This window comes from Anguilla rostrata, chromosome 1, assembly GCF_018555375.3.
Source record: "Anguilla rostrata isolate EN2019 chromosome 1, ASM1855537v3, whole genome shotgun sequence".
Lineage (NCBI taxonomy): Eukaryota > Metazoa > Chordata > Actinopteri > Anguilliformes > Anguillidae > Anguilla > Anguilla rostrata.
Genome location: NC_057933.1, coordinates 26,754,723 through 26,769,953, shown reverse-complemented (window position 1 = coordinate 26,769,953; position 15,231 = coordinate 26,754,723). Strand labels below are relative to the sequence as shown.

General features: G+C 41.2%; 2 protein-coding genes across 2 annotated transcripts; one reads left to right on the top strand and one right to left on the bottom strand.

The window, feature by feature from the left end:
• Positions 1-276: 276 nt before the first annotated feature.
• atp6v1d (ATPase H+ transporting V1 subunit D) lies at positions 277-7,264 on the bottom strand. The gene is made up of 9 exons (XM_064332452.1): positions 7,035-7,264; positions 6,271-6,388; positions 5,711-5,790; positions 5,350-5,417; positions 5,207-5,251; positions 4,882-4,985; positions 4,387-4,453; positions 3,321-3,399; positions 277-1,655 (listed from the first exon to the last, which is right to left on the bottom strand). Exons 1-9 carry the CDS (start codon positions 7,073-7,075, stop codon positions 1,511-1,513), a joined length of 747 nt encoding a protein of 248 aa, XP_064188522.1. The 5' UTR covers positions 7,076-7,264; the 3' UTR covers positions 277-1,510.
• A 1,877-nt stretch (positions 7,265-9,141) lies between these two features.
• On the top strand, positions 9,142-14,312 carry eif2s1a (eukaryotic translation initiation factor 2, subunit 1 alpha a). Its single transcript, XM_064332427.1, has 8 exons — positions 9,142-9,345; positions 10,297-10,538; positions 10,652-10,731; positions 10,974-11,125; positions 11,482-11,588; positions 12,523-12,620; positions 13,173-13,316; positions 13,462-14,312. Exons 2-8 carry the CDS (start codon positions 10,298-10,300, stop codon positions 13,585-13,587), a joined length of 948 nt encoding a protein of 315 aa, XP_064188497.1. The 5' UTR covers positions 9,142-9,345; position 10,297; the 3' UTR covers positions 13,588-14,312.
• The last annotated feature ends 919 nt before the right edge of the window (positions 14,313-15,231 follow it).

The following is a 15,231-nucleotide window of genomic DNA, read 5'->3' as shown; positions in this document are numbered from 1 at the left end:
CTTTGCTCTGTGTCTTTCCATCGCATGTGACATCATCCAGGTGAGACGGGTATTGCCTCTGGTTTTATGGGGATAGTGGTGAATGAAAAATTACAACATGCCAATCGGTGGGGTGGTTCACATAAGTTTATTTGCATTCACGAGTGTTCTGGAATTGGACATGCTTCAGGTTTTGCACTGTAGTGCTAGTCTAACACCAGAGGGTTTCTTAGACCAGGGTAGGTTTTTTGGGAGCCCAGTTCTTCAGCAAATGAGAAAATAAGCTGTACTCTTAAGTTGTATTTTAACATTTCTTTAATGACATAATTTAAGACTCTAAACAGACATCGATTTACAGTTCCTGGGTAATATTGCGATCGCTATAATTAAACACTTATATTGCCTAAGTACCTATGTCTTGTACAGAACCATATATTTATAATGGGAAGATTTACACATACTTTTATGTACCAGTGTGTTAAATAGCCAATGCATTGCAGCTACTTGAATAAAGATGTGAAATGTTGGCCATTTTGAGGTGGAGGTCCTTAGCTACAGGGTGGTCATAGGGCAGCAAATTGAATGTTTGAACACCCCATCTGGGACGGGGGAGGGAGAACAGAGCGATTGAGAACGCGTTCTTGGTTTTCACAATGGTAGAGAGAGGACATGTTTTTGCCCATGCTTGGTCACAGAACAGTATGTGAATATATGACTTAACAGTGAGGCCCAAATGCACTGAAAGCAACACAATCAATCACACTTACTACTGCTAGCCGAGCGCCATAAAATCCAATGGCAACCCACGGTTTACTTGGCAAAACATTATACTGAGATGAAAAGCAAGCCGGCACATTTTACAAGAGAGATTGGACTGGGCCAATTACAATAAGGCTGCAAAGGAGACGCATGCCAGGCCGTTGTACACCTGAATAAATCAGTGACAAATCTTGTACACCTAGCCATTATAGCTAATTGCTACTAACATATTTTCAGTAAAATTTACAATTTTTAAGCTACAATTTCTTTTAACATATTCCTTTTTGTATCAGGGACACTCCCAGTGGGAACTGTAGTTCCACAGTTCTGTCTGGTCGTCTGTAGTTATTGTTAGTATGCAGCTATATTTTAACTAATCTGGTGTGCATTAGCAGTCAGTGAAGTGAGTTGGTCTTCATGAACTTTGTGACCAACCTCTAAAGAGTGCTCTGAATCACCACCGCAATTCCTTTTCCCTCCCTTTCCACATTTCCTAGTTTTTTTTACCACATGAATCCTTAACCATCTTTTATTTGGTCTCTGAACACTGCAATGAACCAGCAACACAGACAGGTTTGTGCGATAAAGAAAATCAAGTAAAATACTCATTCATCAACACAAGTGTTCATCTGAGGCGAACAAAAAAAATGACAACAAAGCACAGGACAAATTAACCAAGAACAAAAAAAAGCACAATTTTAGTTCCAAAGACAAAATGGTCTCAGAGGCTTATAATAAATAAGAGAAGGGGCAGGCCCCGCCCATGGACCTGTCACTCAAACAGCATGTCCTCGTCGGCTTCCTCTGCCAGCAGGTTGACGGGTTCGGCAATGGGGCCTAGTTTGGCCAAGCGTGCGGCAATTTCCAGCTCCATCCTCTTCTTTGACTCTTTCTTTTTCTCCTGGATCTTCTTCAGCCTGACCGCAAGATTAAGATAAAGATTAAGACAAGAGCATAGGTTCTTCAATGTTAAACACACAGTTGACATTTTTTAGACCCAGGTCTGCTGAGCTACTCACCACAAATCATGTGATAATCTAGGGGAAATGTCTTTGTCTTTCCCCTAGTTTATGTGTTTGTTTGTAAACTGTGTCAACTGTGTTCACGAAGATGAGGCTATGAGCCATTGGAAGGTGAAGTGGAAGGTGTACTCCTCCCTAATAGAGGGACGAAAGCTAAAAAATAAGAAAACTAGGTAGCGTTTAATTCTGGGTTCAAAGTATGTGTTTCAGGGTTTAAATATATTGCTATATGTTCAATTTTTGTTTCAATATTTTCAATTTTTAAATGCCCCATTTCATGTTTTCAGATCGCCAATATAGCCTAAAACACAGTCTCCCATAATGCCTCCCTTTTCAGATCGATGAAATTTCCTCAACTGGACCGTTCTCATGCCACAGGCAGGGGTGCTTGTATTGATGTTTAAAACCCTGATTTAACTGCAATTGAAAAATGGCACTCATGATTTCTCAAATTAACTCATTGGTCATTGGTACCCTATTGAAGACAACCTGCAACCAATCTAAAGCAGGATGAGAAAAAACCCCATGGGCCCGACTGTTTTGGTACGTCCCAAGAGACTGGCCAGCCGAGGATGGGTAACGTCATCCTTGTTGTTGTATTTGGTACACAAATCTGACTGTTACCTCTTAATACGGGCCCTTTTAAAAAGTTATGAAAAGCTGCATATCGATCGTTTGCTGATGATGAGGAGCCTTGTAATTTTGTGGTTGCAGAACGATTCAATGCTTCATGTGCTTGCATGAAGTTGTCGCTGTTGCAGTCTATGATGAAATGCGCTAGCATTGCATGTGGCAGTATGTCGGAAATGCTGTTCAGTGGGATTTCTGCTTCACCTCCCTATTGCCAAGCAACTGCTAGCATGATCAGCTGACGTGCAACCAGGAGTAATACATGGCCGCGAATTACAATCGTGTTCAAGTGGTCCAGAACTACCTAAAAATGCTGTTTTCGGCTATATTGGCATGTTTTGATTACAAGCTATGTATGTACATTCAAAATTGAGCTACGTGTGCTGGAGGCAGGGCACTTGAGCCCAAAATGTCCCCCAATTTATCACATAATTTGTAGTGAATAGTTCAGCAGACCTGGGTCTAAAAGATGTGACCAGATATTTAAACTCTGATCTGTAAATGGATATGATGTCACAATAGTTTTAAAGCGCTTTGATTTGAAATGTGTTGTCAGTTTTGTATAAGTGATTGTAGACTTTCATAGACCAACCAGATGGTTAGCTCCTGCCACCTGCAGGTAGGAAGTTAAGAACTTCCTAAATGCAAGATGTTCCTTGTTTGTAACCTGAAATCCCCCTGCCATGTTAGTTTACTAATATTCATCAAGACTTCAGCAAAAGGACAACATTCATCCACATCCCTTTATAAATCCTTTTATACATCAACCTGTTTCAGCTTCAACAGGAGAACTTTCACAATTAAGAATATTGAGATTAAAGCTATATATCTGGTTGGTCTACAGTATCTTGGGAGTGAATTTTGAATTGAACTTTATTGAACAAATGTTCACATCATAAACATGACGGCAGGGCAGCAGAATAGACTCACCTGTAGAACTCCTCTCTCTCCCTCTCATCCAGCTCAGAGATTATATAGGCCAGGGTACGCTCAATACGAGGGATGATCACTGTTCAGACATAGTGAAGTGAAAGACGAGTGAAAAGACCATCTAATGAAGGGAACATTTCCAAAAAGAAGCTAAAAAAACTAGCTCCATCTGTCCTATCAGCTACCCCTATTTTGTATTCTGGGGCATGTGAGAGATGTAAAGACTGGCTTAACCCTAAACTGCTGATGATGTTTAAGACCATCTCTGGGGCTGCTCGGGAGCTCATCCTGTTAAGGCGCTGTTCCAGCATGTGGGAGGCCGTATTGAGTCAGCACCGACTGTGGCCTAGCGGCCCCACAGGGCAGCCGCACGAGGCCCCGCCCAGGGAGGCAGCGACTAAGTCAACCGCGCGACCTTGACTCAGCGCTCACCAGCGACCGCTGCTGAACGACCAGGCGCCCGCGCTGTGCTCCCACAAGCCAAATCATGTCTGCGCGGGCTTAGCTTGTGGGCTACAGCTTCTTAAAAGAAGCCACGGCTCCGCAACATGCGTCTCCGAGGACGGCGCATGCTTGTCTGCGCTCTTCCCGAATGGACAGCGCTAGTTGCAACAATTAGCACAGCTAAGATATGACTGCCCATTCCAAACTGGGAGGAAAATGGTAGGGGGAAAAAAAAACATCAAATACTTGCCCTTAAGATTTGAAGAGATGTACTCAGCTGTTTGACGCGTAATAACTTTGCTGACACCCCCAGCCAAGCCAACCCCCCTCCCCCAATAATCCTCATGCCCCTCAATACTAAACCTTTCCTATGAGATGATGTTATCTTTCCAACTTTAGATAGACAAACGAAAGTACAAATCCCATCTTCTTTCCAGTCTCAATTCAGGCAACACCAAAGAGAACGAATCTGCAGTAAAGGCTTCTTTATGACAGAACAAACACTGGAATCTCAGATTAACTGACCAGTTAGTACCCTTGCAGTGAAAAGAAAAAAGAAACCAAACAACGGTCACCTCCCCCCCCCCCACCCCGATACAGCGGTCCAGGACCAAACTCTCACCGTGTTCGATGGCGTTCACGCGGCGGTTGGTGATCTTGATGGCCTCATCCAGCGTTACAAACGAGGTCTGAAACACAGGAGGGTTTCAGTGAGGAAGGAAGCTGTGTGGCCACTGTAAACCTGGATGGTCACTTGCGAGACAAACACGTTACAAAAATGTATTTATCGTATTACAAAACGCTCTCAAAATAATCTGGGCTGAATAAAGTTATAGCAAAATACAGCTTGAATTACAGAATAAAATAACTTGCACATAACAGAACTACAAAAACATCAGGTATACTTCTGTCCCAAGAAAATACTGAGAACAAAACTTTACACTTAAAAAAAACCTGATGGAAGTTCAATGCAGCCCAAGTATTTTGCACTGCATGCACATAAAAAAATACTACACATAAGTGATACATATGAATATTAGATGCAAAAACACAAGTACCTATTGCACTTTGTTTTTGGCAATGCCACCAAGCGGGAGGAAAAAGTGGCTCCCCCTACCTGCAAGGAGGCTAACTCCACCAGCAGCTCCACTGCCTTGGCATAATTCCTCTTCAGTTTGGCCAGCTGCTCTCCCCCTCTGGCCAGACCAGTCAGCTCATAGCCTGAGAGGAAGAAAGGTTTTAGATTCCTATGATATATTTTTAAACCTTAACTATAGTAAGTTAAATAAATGAAATTTATGAATGTAAAGAAATGTTCATTTTAATATCCCTTTGTAAAAAAATCTATTTTCTTATCTTAAAGGGAAAGAAAATGAGTTCTCCGTTTTTGTGACTCTGTAACTCTTGAAACACGATTGGTTCCAAGTTTGACAGACACTTACTGTCCCCTCCCTCTTGATAGTGTTCAAAAATTGGCAGGGTGACACCTAAAGAAGAGAACAAAATCATATTTAAACTGGTCAATGCTGCAGCTTCTGGCCAGCTATGCAGAACCCAAGATAAACAGTCCGCCAGAGAGCATCACCTGCCACGTTGTCCTTCTTTGCCCGGACTTTCACCTGAGCTTTATTCACATTCTGGATCACTGTGGTACTGGGAAGAGAGGAAAAAATGCCATTCCACACCTGGGCAACACCAGTCTGCTAAAATATTTTGCAGGGACTGCAGTGCTGGATGAGACCCAGCCACAGAAATGAATAACAAATATAACAAAAATAAGAAAGGAACTCACTCTAGATAAGGGCATCTACTAAGCAGATGATGATGATGATGATGATTATTATTATTATTATTATTATTATTATTATTATTATACTCATCATCATCATCATCATAATGGTGGTTATTGTCATTATTATGTGAATTTGTTCTCTAATCAGCCTCACCTGAAATCTCCAGCAGCAAACTTTGCTTCAGCTAGGGAAAATGCAGCCTCCCTCATCACCTCCCCCATCAGAGTCTTGGTCTGAACAACACACACAAGGATACTCAAATGTTCTGAGGGTGGGTGATGAGCAGGTTTGGAGGCTAAACTAAGCACAACAGCTCTATGAACCATCTAACTACCTATGTTTGAGGTCAATGCGTTTTGACTGCTGTACACCAGTGGTTCCTAACCGGAGAGGTCAGTGAGACACAGGACATACACATTATAGCCTACATGGAAACACAGGCTAATGTTATGGCCCCTTTCCATAGACATTCACACTCATCAAACTGAACTGTCTACAAGAATGTCTACATGTAGGTTTTTGGTGTATATTAAAATATTGAAATTCCATATTTCAACACATCTAGGATTTCCTTTTAATAAGGAGTGCATTTGCATTTACTCCAAGTGGATTTTGGCCTTATGATAGACAGTTGGTGGTTCCTTGATTCTATACGATGTGACTCGATAAGCAACATATCACATGCATGATTGCCACTTCTCAGTATCATTTACCTCTATGATCTTTCGCAGTATCTGTCGGAAGCGCATAGACAGCGCGTCCGCTTTCTTTTTGAGCAGGTTCCGGCCCGTTTGTGCACCTTTCAAACGTGCCTTCATAATGGTCTGAGCCCTAGGAAGGATATTATATCATGGTCGTTGAAAAAGAACTGTTAGCTCGCAATGCCTTAAAACAGTCAAACAGACATAATCACTGCCTGCTATTCGCGTACGACAGTGCGACACGTGGAATGTGCAATTTGCTGATTATTACTGCATTTGATTTAGTCTTGTCTTTCAAATGGTGCAGTAATTCCATCTTCACTGGAAACTTTGATTGTTCCTCATATGACTGTGGGTTTGTTCCTTCCTGTTCCTTAAAACTTACATTTTACCAAGTAGTGATAGAAAACAAATTTGGTAACAAAATATGCAGTACATCAGTTCAATCATCCAGTCAGTTGACAGTGTAAATGTTGCTCGGAATTCACAGCAAAAAATCCAAGTAATTAATTAGCTAAGTAGTTATTTACAGTCCAGAAAGGTTATTTACATGCAATCGAAATGTGTTGTTAGCCTATCTATTTACGAGTAGATTGTCGACCACTAATTATATCCCTCCTCAAACGATGGCATAGACTACTGCGTCCACCAAGCAAGTATTTGGTCGCTTGCCATTAGTACTAAAATAATAATTTACAGATTAACTTCGACAACGAAAACATAGAAGCTAAATTGGCCGATCAGTTAGCGTGCTAACCAACTAGCAGGTTACTCACATTCGAGAGGGGAACACTTCGATCCTGTCTTTGCCTGACATCCTGTAGTTTCAGTTGAACAACGTGGTCTATTCCTCTTGTTAGATCTGTAGGATAGCTAGCTATACGTTTTCAATATATCACGGATACTCTAGCCTATAACCATGAAAGGTAAATAGCTAACTCGCAAGTAGATGTCATTCAACAAATTCCAGTGATCCTGAGCCAGTCAGCTGAGGCGTCACGTGACTGAGAATATTAAGGGTGAAAGGTGAAAGGGCGAACCTGATGTGGTAGTCGACATGCGTGAAAGTTGGAATGTTCATTTTTCACTTCTCCACGCCTAACGGCGCATTAACCAAACTGTAGCTAGCTGTTAACTGAAAAATATTTCTCCTTTGTTCACGAAAACAGTGTCGTTAGCGAGGTAGCTCTTTGACAGTTGTTCTGCACGCTTAAGATTTGGATGATTCGCTAGTTACCGGTTAGCTAACACGCTGATAAAGAACCTTTCTACAAATGTGCTTCCCTGTAATTTGTTGCAAAATATAGTTTATGGCCATGTTATATTTTGAAGAGTATAGTTTATGACTGCTGGCGCCTTGGCTGGCAATGATATAAAAACAGGTTGGCTACTAAATAAAACACTTGTAGACACCCTTCAATAAACGTGTGTAGCTTCCACTAGATGTCGCCATCTAAATTGAGGCTACTAATTGTTGCCACAAAACCCTTTTTGTCAAAGACATTGGGCCTCATTCACAGAACTTTCCTTAAATTATTCTTACTTTTGTTCTTAAAAATGTTCCTATGAAAAAAACTATATGAGATTTACAGCACATGTGCACACCTTTTTTGTTTTTGTGCATATCGCAGGTGCATGAGTTAATGAATGCTGACTGTTTGTAAATTTTATGTGCAATTCTGTTAAAGTGATTTGCATAATGAAACAAATACAGGTAAGTAAAAAATGATGAATTCTGAAATGTTCTTGGAAACATTCTTATATGCAGTATAAGATCAAATGTGATTGTACACGTTTCATGAATGAGGGCCATTGGTCATATATTGAGATGTCTTCTTATGACAGGTGCACGTTCCCTCTACATTGGAGATAATGTGGCTTGCTCACACCAGGGCAGAGGGGCAATTGTTGAGGCAATTATGTAGTGCAGTGTTATGCCTCTTGGCCCAAATTATATCTAGACGATTGCCTGCTGTTAATTGAAGTCATGTGTAACACTTGTATTTTCTTAAATCCATTCATAAATGAAGGGGAAGAGACACCATTTTAGCAGGTTACCTAATTTCTCATTGCACAAAGTGAGAAATAAGGTCAACCAGTGTATTGCATGATAGGAAAGAAGCAACTGTTGAATTTTACCATATGCTTTACTCATATGGAAACATAGGCCAATACTGTACTCCCCTTCCATAGACATTCACACTCATCAAATTAAGCCATCTACAAGGAAGTGTACAATAAAATATTAAAATTCCTTTTCAACATGTCTAGGACTAATAAGAAGCAAAAAGTGAGCCACGGTTCACTTTAATAAGAAGTGAGCCGCAGTTCATGTGTTTCACATATTTACTCCAGGTGGGTCATGATATAAAGTTTGTGAATACAAATCACAGATTACAGGGATAGAAGAAATAGTCAAACTTCACTAAATTCAGATGATGTGTTGTATCACACAACCTCCTGAACTGACAGATGATGTTGCAATAAAGGGACAGGCCAACAACTGTGATTTGTCCCAACAACTCTCCCAAATTGTGGACCCAAATTATGGTAAAAATAAAAAATAAAAAGATAAAAACAGACCGTGATATTTCCATTTTGGGTGTCAAACCAGAACTAAGCTGCATTGTTCTTTTTGTGACCAGTTAATCTGGAAATGTGTCTTAGCATCATCATATCCCAAATGTGCACATTACTTTGTGGATATACTTTTATAATAAAGAGAATTGATACTATCTGTGCGTATATATCATACCCTTTCCACAAATTATTAAAATACAAATACATAATGTCCTCCGATACAGAACGAATTTGCAAAGTGAAGTATCTGGTTCGTTTTCAGAATCTTGTCACCTTTCGCATGGACTACTTTATTTCCTGTTCCGGGTCACATTTACCTCGGCGGCCGTGCATGCTGATGAAATTGACTGCTGAGAAACTCGGGCCTATTTCGTGTGCGGGCGAACCTAGCGAAGGGAGCTATTTCGTTTCCAGTTTATTAAACACGAGAATAAAATCATTTGAAGGCGTGTATTTCTACATTTTGGATATTGGATTTAGATCTGCCTATTACAATCTAGAGTAAAGGTGAGTTTCCTGCTCGAGTAAGTTGGCTTGCTAGCTTCCCGTCTGGATTGAAAAGAAATGAATGGCAGCCTGCTGGCTCGTTCGCCAGCTAGCTTGTCAGGCGCTGCCGCTATACAAACCAGCGATAAATAGGCGACAGGAACTGTGGGGAAGCATGCTTTCTTCACAAAGCCTGACATGAGGTTGATGTGGCTTAGTGACAAGTCAGCCAGATAATCAGTCTGACCCACAAAGTTACTCGCGTGCTAGTTACCAAATTTAGCGAGCTAGTTAGCTGCCACACCAGTCAGTTTCCAGCTATTGTGGCTAAAGCGTCATGTTGGCTCAGATGGGTGACAATCCCATAAGCAAGTGTAGCTAACGGATTGTAGTTTAGTTATTGGCAGTATTAATTGCCACTGTCCCCCAATTTCTCTTTTATTTATTTCTAAGTTAGCTAACGGGGGCAGTTGTAGAGCAGTAATTACATGCGAATAGTATACTTGGAATTAGCTAGCTACCTGATTGTCCTGTACGTAACGTTATTTAGCTCAAGGAGATTCGTACAATATTTTCTAATCCTTAGCTATAACATCGGATACATTTGGAATGAAAGTACGAGCATGAACTCTTGTGGTAACGTTTTGCGGCAGTCTCAATGAACCATGCTGTGAAGTGTAGTTGCTATCTGTTGGCCAGTTACCTGTAAATCATTCAGTCACTGAATGGACTCGTTAGACATTTTTTTAAGCAGTCAAATGCTATTGAATAAAACTCTGCAGCTCAGTGACTGTTACTTGTAACAAAGATAATGTAAATTGACAAAAATGATGTCATTTTCGATAAGTTATTAAAATATTATCTATCTGAAACTGGGTTAGGTGTCTATTCACCCATTTAAATGTATGTACATGTGTCACTCTGAACTCTTCATGGTCCTGTTCTTTGCCTGTTTCTGTGATGCCGGTGTAGGATGCCGGGACTCAGTTGTAGATTCTACCAGCACAAATTCCCTGAGGTGGAGGACGTCGTGATGGTGAACGTGCGGTCCATAGCAGAGATGGGCGCCTATGTCAGCCTCCTCGAATACAATAATATCGAAGGCATGATCCTTTTGAGCGAATTGTCACGTCGACGTATCCGCTCAATCAACAAACTCATCCGAATCGGGCGCAACGAGTGCGTTGTTGTCATCAGAGTTGACAAGGAGAAGGGTGAGATGCCTTGTGCTGCTATGGACGGTTTTGTTTCTGTACCTGCATGTTTGGTTTACCCACATGCTTGTTTTGTTATTTTTATACCTCTCCTTTGTGTGCTTCCTTTTTAGGATACATTGATTTATCAAAGAGAAGAGTTTCGCCTGAAGAGGCCATTAAGTGTGAAGACAAATTCACCAAATCTAAAACTGTAAGCAAAGCCCCAATATCTCCAAGTTTAGTGTGATAGAGCTGTGATGAGGTTGTGAACCATATAGGTTTGTTTGTCTTTATAAAAATAAAAAATAAATTGCTTTTAATTTTTTGAAACCAACAATGTGCCCAGATGGTTCATAAAAGAGCTTAGTGCTAAAATATCTGTATCATAACACTACACTGAGTCTCAGCTGAGGCATGGATGTTCCTAGCTCTGACCCTGCGTGCCTGTAACAGGTTTACAGTATCCTCCGACATGTGGCAGAGGTTCTGGAGTATAGTAAGGATGAGCAGCTGGAGAGCCTGTTCCAGCGCACCGCCTGGGTGTTTGATGAGAAGTACAAGCGGCCTGGATATGGAGCCTATGACGTCTTCAAGCAGGCCGTATCGTAAGTGCTGTGACTGTCCCATAATGTAATTATTTCATTCAGAACTGCTGCTTTTGACACATCCTTAACTCAGAAATTAATTGATCATTTAAAATAACTTAATAAGTATTCGGTTGTTTAACCTGACTCACGTGGTTTTGTGAATATAATTTGGTTGCCAATTTAATTTAAAGTGTAAACAAAAACCAGTATAACCTACAGTTTTGTAGAACCAATATTGCCCCCCCCCCGTGCTGTACGGAAATAATATTTATTGCACTACAGTGCAATGTTTTCTGTTAAATTATTTCTGTTTCTGAAATTGTATCCTATAATGAAGTGATCCTAGTTCACCAACCCGTCATACTTGTCCGCAGGGACCCATCCATCCTGGACGGGCTGGACCTCACAGAGGAGGAGAGGAACGTCCTCATCGACAACATCAACAGACGGCTTACCCCGCAGGCAGTCAAAATCCGAGCAGGTGGGAACACCCTCCACTTCACCGTGCACTTTCTGCACCTTGCTGTCTCACGTATTACAGATTGCTTGAAGTTAAACATCAGTAGATTATATGTGTAGGTATGAATGAGAAACTTTGAAAACCTTCACTGCAACTTTTTGGTGAGTCAAGTGCAAACCATAGGGAACGTGTGAGTCGAGCTCTTCAGCTGGGCAGATTAACGTGCACATTAACCAGTGAGCTAGATGGCTTACTATTGCTAGTAGCCAACATTAATTTGAGAAATGTGATCTTACTTCTACAGTGTACAGTCAGCCACAAAATTTGTTGAAGCAGTTGAATCAATTCCTGTCATGTTCATATTCGTGGGTTTCAACTGAAGCTGTCTATTGTTTAAAAAATTGAATTGACCTCATGAGGTGGCATTTATATGAGATGGAAATACATTTTTTTTAAATGTAGAATGTGATGTCTGAAACAATTTTATGAGTTCGACTTGATTGTCATTCATCAATAATTTCTGGCCAATATGAATGATCAAAAATTTTGTCACCCAGACTGAAAATTAGTGCCTCAAATCCACATTTAGGGAAAATCTGGAAAGGGTTTAGAATGTCCGACAAACATCAATGGCATTACACTTAAGTAATGGATACAAACGACACTGTACCTATATGTCAATTCGGTATTCTCAAGAGGTACTGTTCCAGATTCAATGATTGGTTGTGTTTGAATTGGCTATCGATAAAAGCAGAGATGGACATCTTTAGCAGGAGAGCACTGGAAGTCTAGAGCTGCGCTACTGCACTACATCTCCCATTAACCCCTACAGTAAATACATAGCATTGCTTTGTCTATATATGGGTTTCGCATGATGTATGGAATGGTACTTGAAGTAGCATCGATTCTTTCTTAACTTTTTGAACGCTCTTCCTTGTTCCCTTCTCCCCCTCAGACATTGAGGTGGCTTGCTATGGGTATGAGGGAATCGATGCCGTGAAGGATGCCTTGCGAGCAGGCCTGAGCTGTTCCACTGAGGCCATGCCCATCAAGGTCAGTGAAGGCCAGGAAGCCTGGTCCCTCAACAAACATTCATTATTTTAAAAATATAATTATGAAATGGTAATACATTACAGAAATTGGGCTGCTGGGTGGCTCAACCTGTTAAGGCAGCATTCCTGTACATGTGGGCCCCTCAGTCTGGTGTGGAATCTGAACCATGTTGGTGCCGAATGTGGCTGGCAGGTCTATAGGGTGATGCGCATTTGGTGCGATCATCGCCCAGGGAAGGAGGGTTTCAGTCAGCTGGGATGACTTTCATTGTGCACCAGCAATCCCTGTTGGTCAGTCAGGCATCTGCAGTTCACCTGTTGAGCTTGCACCTCCTTGTGTATCGGGCCATTAATTCATATTGTGTGTGTTACTACTGTTAACTTAATCCTGCTATATTTCTCCCAGCAGTTTTTTTTGACCCTATATCTCTTCTCATTTTATGTCTGTTATCTGTGTGTTAATATGTGAACTGTTAAACAGTATTATGTGTATTGCTGATTTTCTCTAAGAAATTGCCTCAAAGGGATAAAGTAGTATCCTATCATGTTGTAGATCAACCTAATTGCACCACCACGCTACGTAATGACTACCACCACCCTGGAGCGTACAGAGGGCCTTTCTGTGCTCAACCAAGCCATGGCTGCCATCAAGGAAAAGATTGAGGAGAAGAGGGGTGTTTTCAACATTCAGATGGAGGTGAGGTTCTGGGCAGGCGACATGGGAGGGAGGGGTCGTGATCAAGAGTTGATCAAGTCCTTGGATCAACGTGAGTTTCGGGCTTTGCGTTGCTTGATCTGTATTTGGCTCAGTGTTTTTCCCTGTTGCCCTGCCCCCACCCCAGCCTAAGGTGGTGACGGACACAGACGAGACAGAGCTCGCTCGGCAGCTGGAACGACTGGAGCGCGAGAACGCCGAGGTGGACGGGGATGACGACGCAGAGGAGATGGAGGCCAAGACCGACGACTAGCAGCCTGCAAAACAATTGGCCGACAGAGGGGAGGAGGAGGGAGCGATTGGACAGACCTGGCCACACCCAAGCATTTGGACAGATACAAAATGATCAGCTTCACGTAACATGCAATGCAACTCTGACTGAACTTTGGAAAAAAATGAACTGGCACAGGACAGCGGGAGGGAGGGAGACTTTGTAATGGGGGGGATGAGACTGCAGCACCCAACAGTCCACTGGTACCATAGCTCGATAGTACTGGGAGACAGTTGGCTACATCTCTTGCAAACAATTCACTTTCCAGTATACTGAGTATGTCCCAAAGATGTATATCAAGGAAAAAAGGAAGACCTCAATTAAGTGCATTTGGAAGAAACAAAGGTTTTAATGCAAACAAGCCTGTGTTCCGTTGAGTGGTGTCAGTGCAAAGTATTTCTTGAAAATATTATCAATGGTAAAGAAAAATGCTTAAACACTTTTTTAACAAGCTTGTATTTTAACGTCTCAATGAGCAGTGGCCTTTTCTTTTTCCCAAACCCCAGTTTAGACCCAGTCTTTCTCCAAGACGTTGGTTTGGCACTCCACTGACCGAGGCACGTAGGAGAGATGAGCTTAAAAATTGTGTACGCCCGAAATGTTTGGGTGTTTTCCACAGTACTCCTTTCTGTCCAGTTTTGTGGCATCAGGTTGGACCTCTGGTTCAGCTCACGGAAAACCAATAAATCGCTGGAAGTTTTCAAATATTCTAAGTGAATTTTCTTGTTTGGTGTAAGTCTAAGGAGGCGACTGCAAAGTCACTTCTAAAGATAAGCATCTTTATTAGTCACATGACTACAATATTTTTTTTTAGAACAGGCCTCTTATGGAAACAAATGTATGCAGTGCTTTGCATCTTTCAAAGGCTAATGTTCTGTAAACAACCTGTTTGCTTATTACAGCTATAAAGTTAAAACTAAAATCTTTAAAAAATAAAACTTTTTTTTATAAATGCATAATGAAAATGTATCAAATTTGAGGTTCTAATTTTTCTTTATTCCTTGGTAATTTACTGATTATCAGTATGTGGTGACTACTCCACTTCCATGAGTAATGCCAAGCCAAAAAAACCTTTCAACAAGGTGTTCCTACGTGTTTTCCCTTTTTACCACGCCCCTTTAAAAATACATTTTTATTAACAAATGTCAGCTGCTGAGGAATAACTTGCAAGTTGGCATACAGGTGGAATATTATTGTTCTTGTGCCAATACACAAACTGATCTAAATGCATAGACCCAAATATGTCAGTTGCTTAAGAATAATCCTTAGGGCTCCCATTCATATTTGGTGAATAATATGACATGGGGATCATGGTAAGAAACTGAAAACTTTTTGCAAAAGCCCATGAAAATAGGTGAGTCAGTTTTGCAAAATTCACCATATTGTTTAGCAACAAGGTCATTTAAAAATTACACAACAGGATTATTGTATTTTTAATTAAATGAATGCTATCCTGTCTATATTCTATTTCCCCTTTCTAACACTCATGGCACCTGTTGTTGATTTCAGAAAGCACAACTGAGCATGTGTTCTCCAAGGGAGTGTGGTGATGTCAACACCAGTTCTTACCAAAGGGCAAGTTGGGCTTGAAAAGGCATGAGTCAGAGGACAACACTTTGGGCCTGA

Coding starts and splice junctions, on each gene's coding strand:
- eif2s1a (XM_064332427.1), top strand. CDS start 10,298: ATGCCGGGACTCAGTTGTAGATTCTACCAGCACAAATTCCCTGAGGTG. Junction 10,539..10,651: donor CAGAGTTGACAAGGAGAAGG/GTGAGATGCCTT, acceptor CTTCCTTTTTAG/GATACATTGATTTATCAAAG. Junction 13,317..13,461: donor TTTTCAACATTCAGATGGAG/GTGAGGTTCTGG, acceptor CCCCCACCCCAG/CCTAAGGTGGTGACGGACAC.
- atp6v1d (XM_064332452.1), bottom strand. CDS start 7,075: ATGTCAGGCAAAGACAGGATCGAAGTGTTCCCCTCTCGAAT. Junction 5,418..5,710: donor TTTGCTGCTGGAGATTTCAG/GTGAGGCTGATT, acceptor CTCTCTTCCCAG/TACCACAGTGATCCAGAATG. Junction 4,986..5,206: donor CTATCAAGAGGGAGGGGACA/GTAAGTGTCTGT, acceptor TCTTCCTCTCAG/GCTATGAGCTGACTGGTCTG.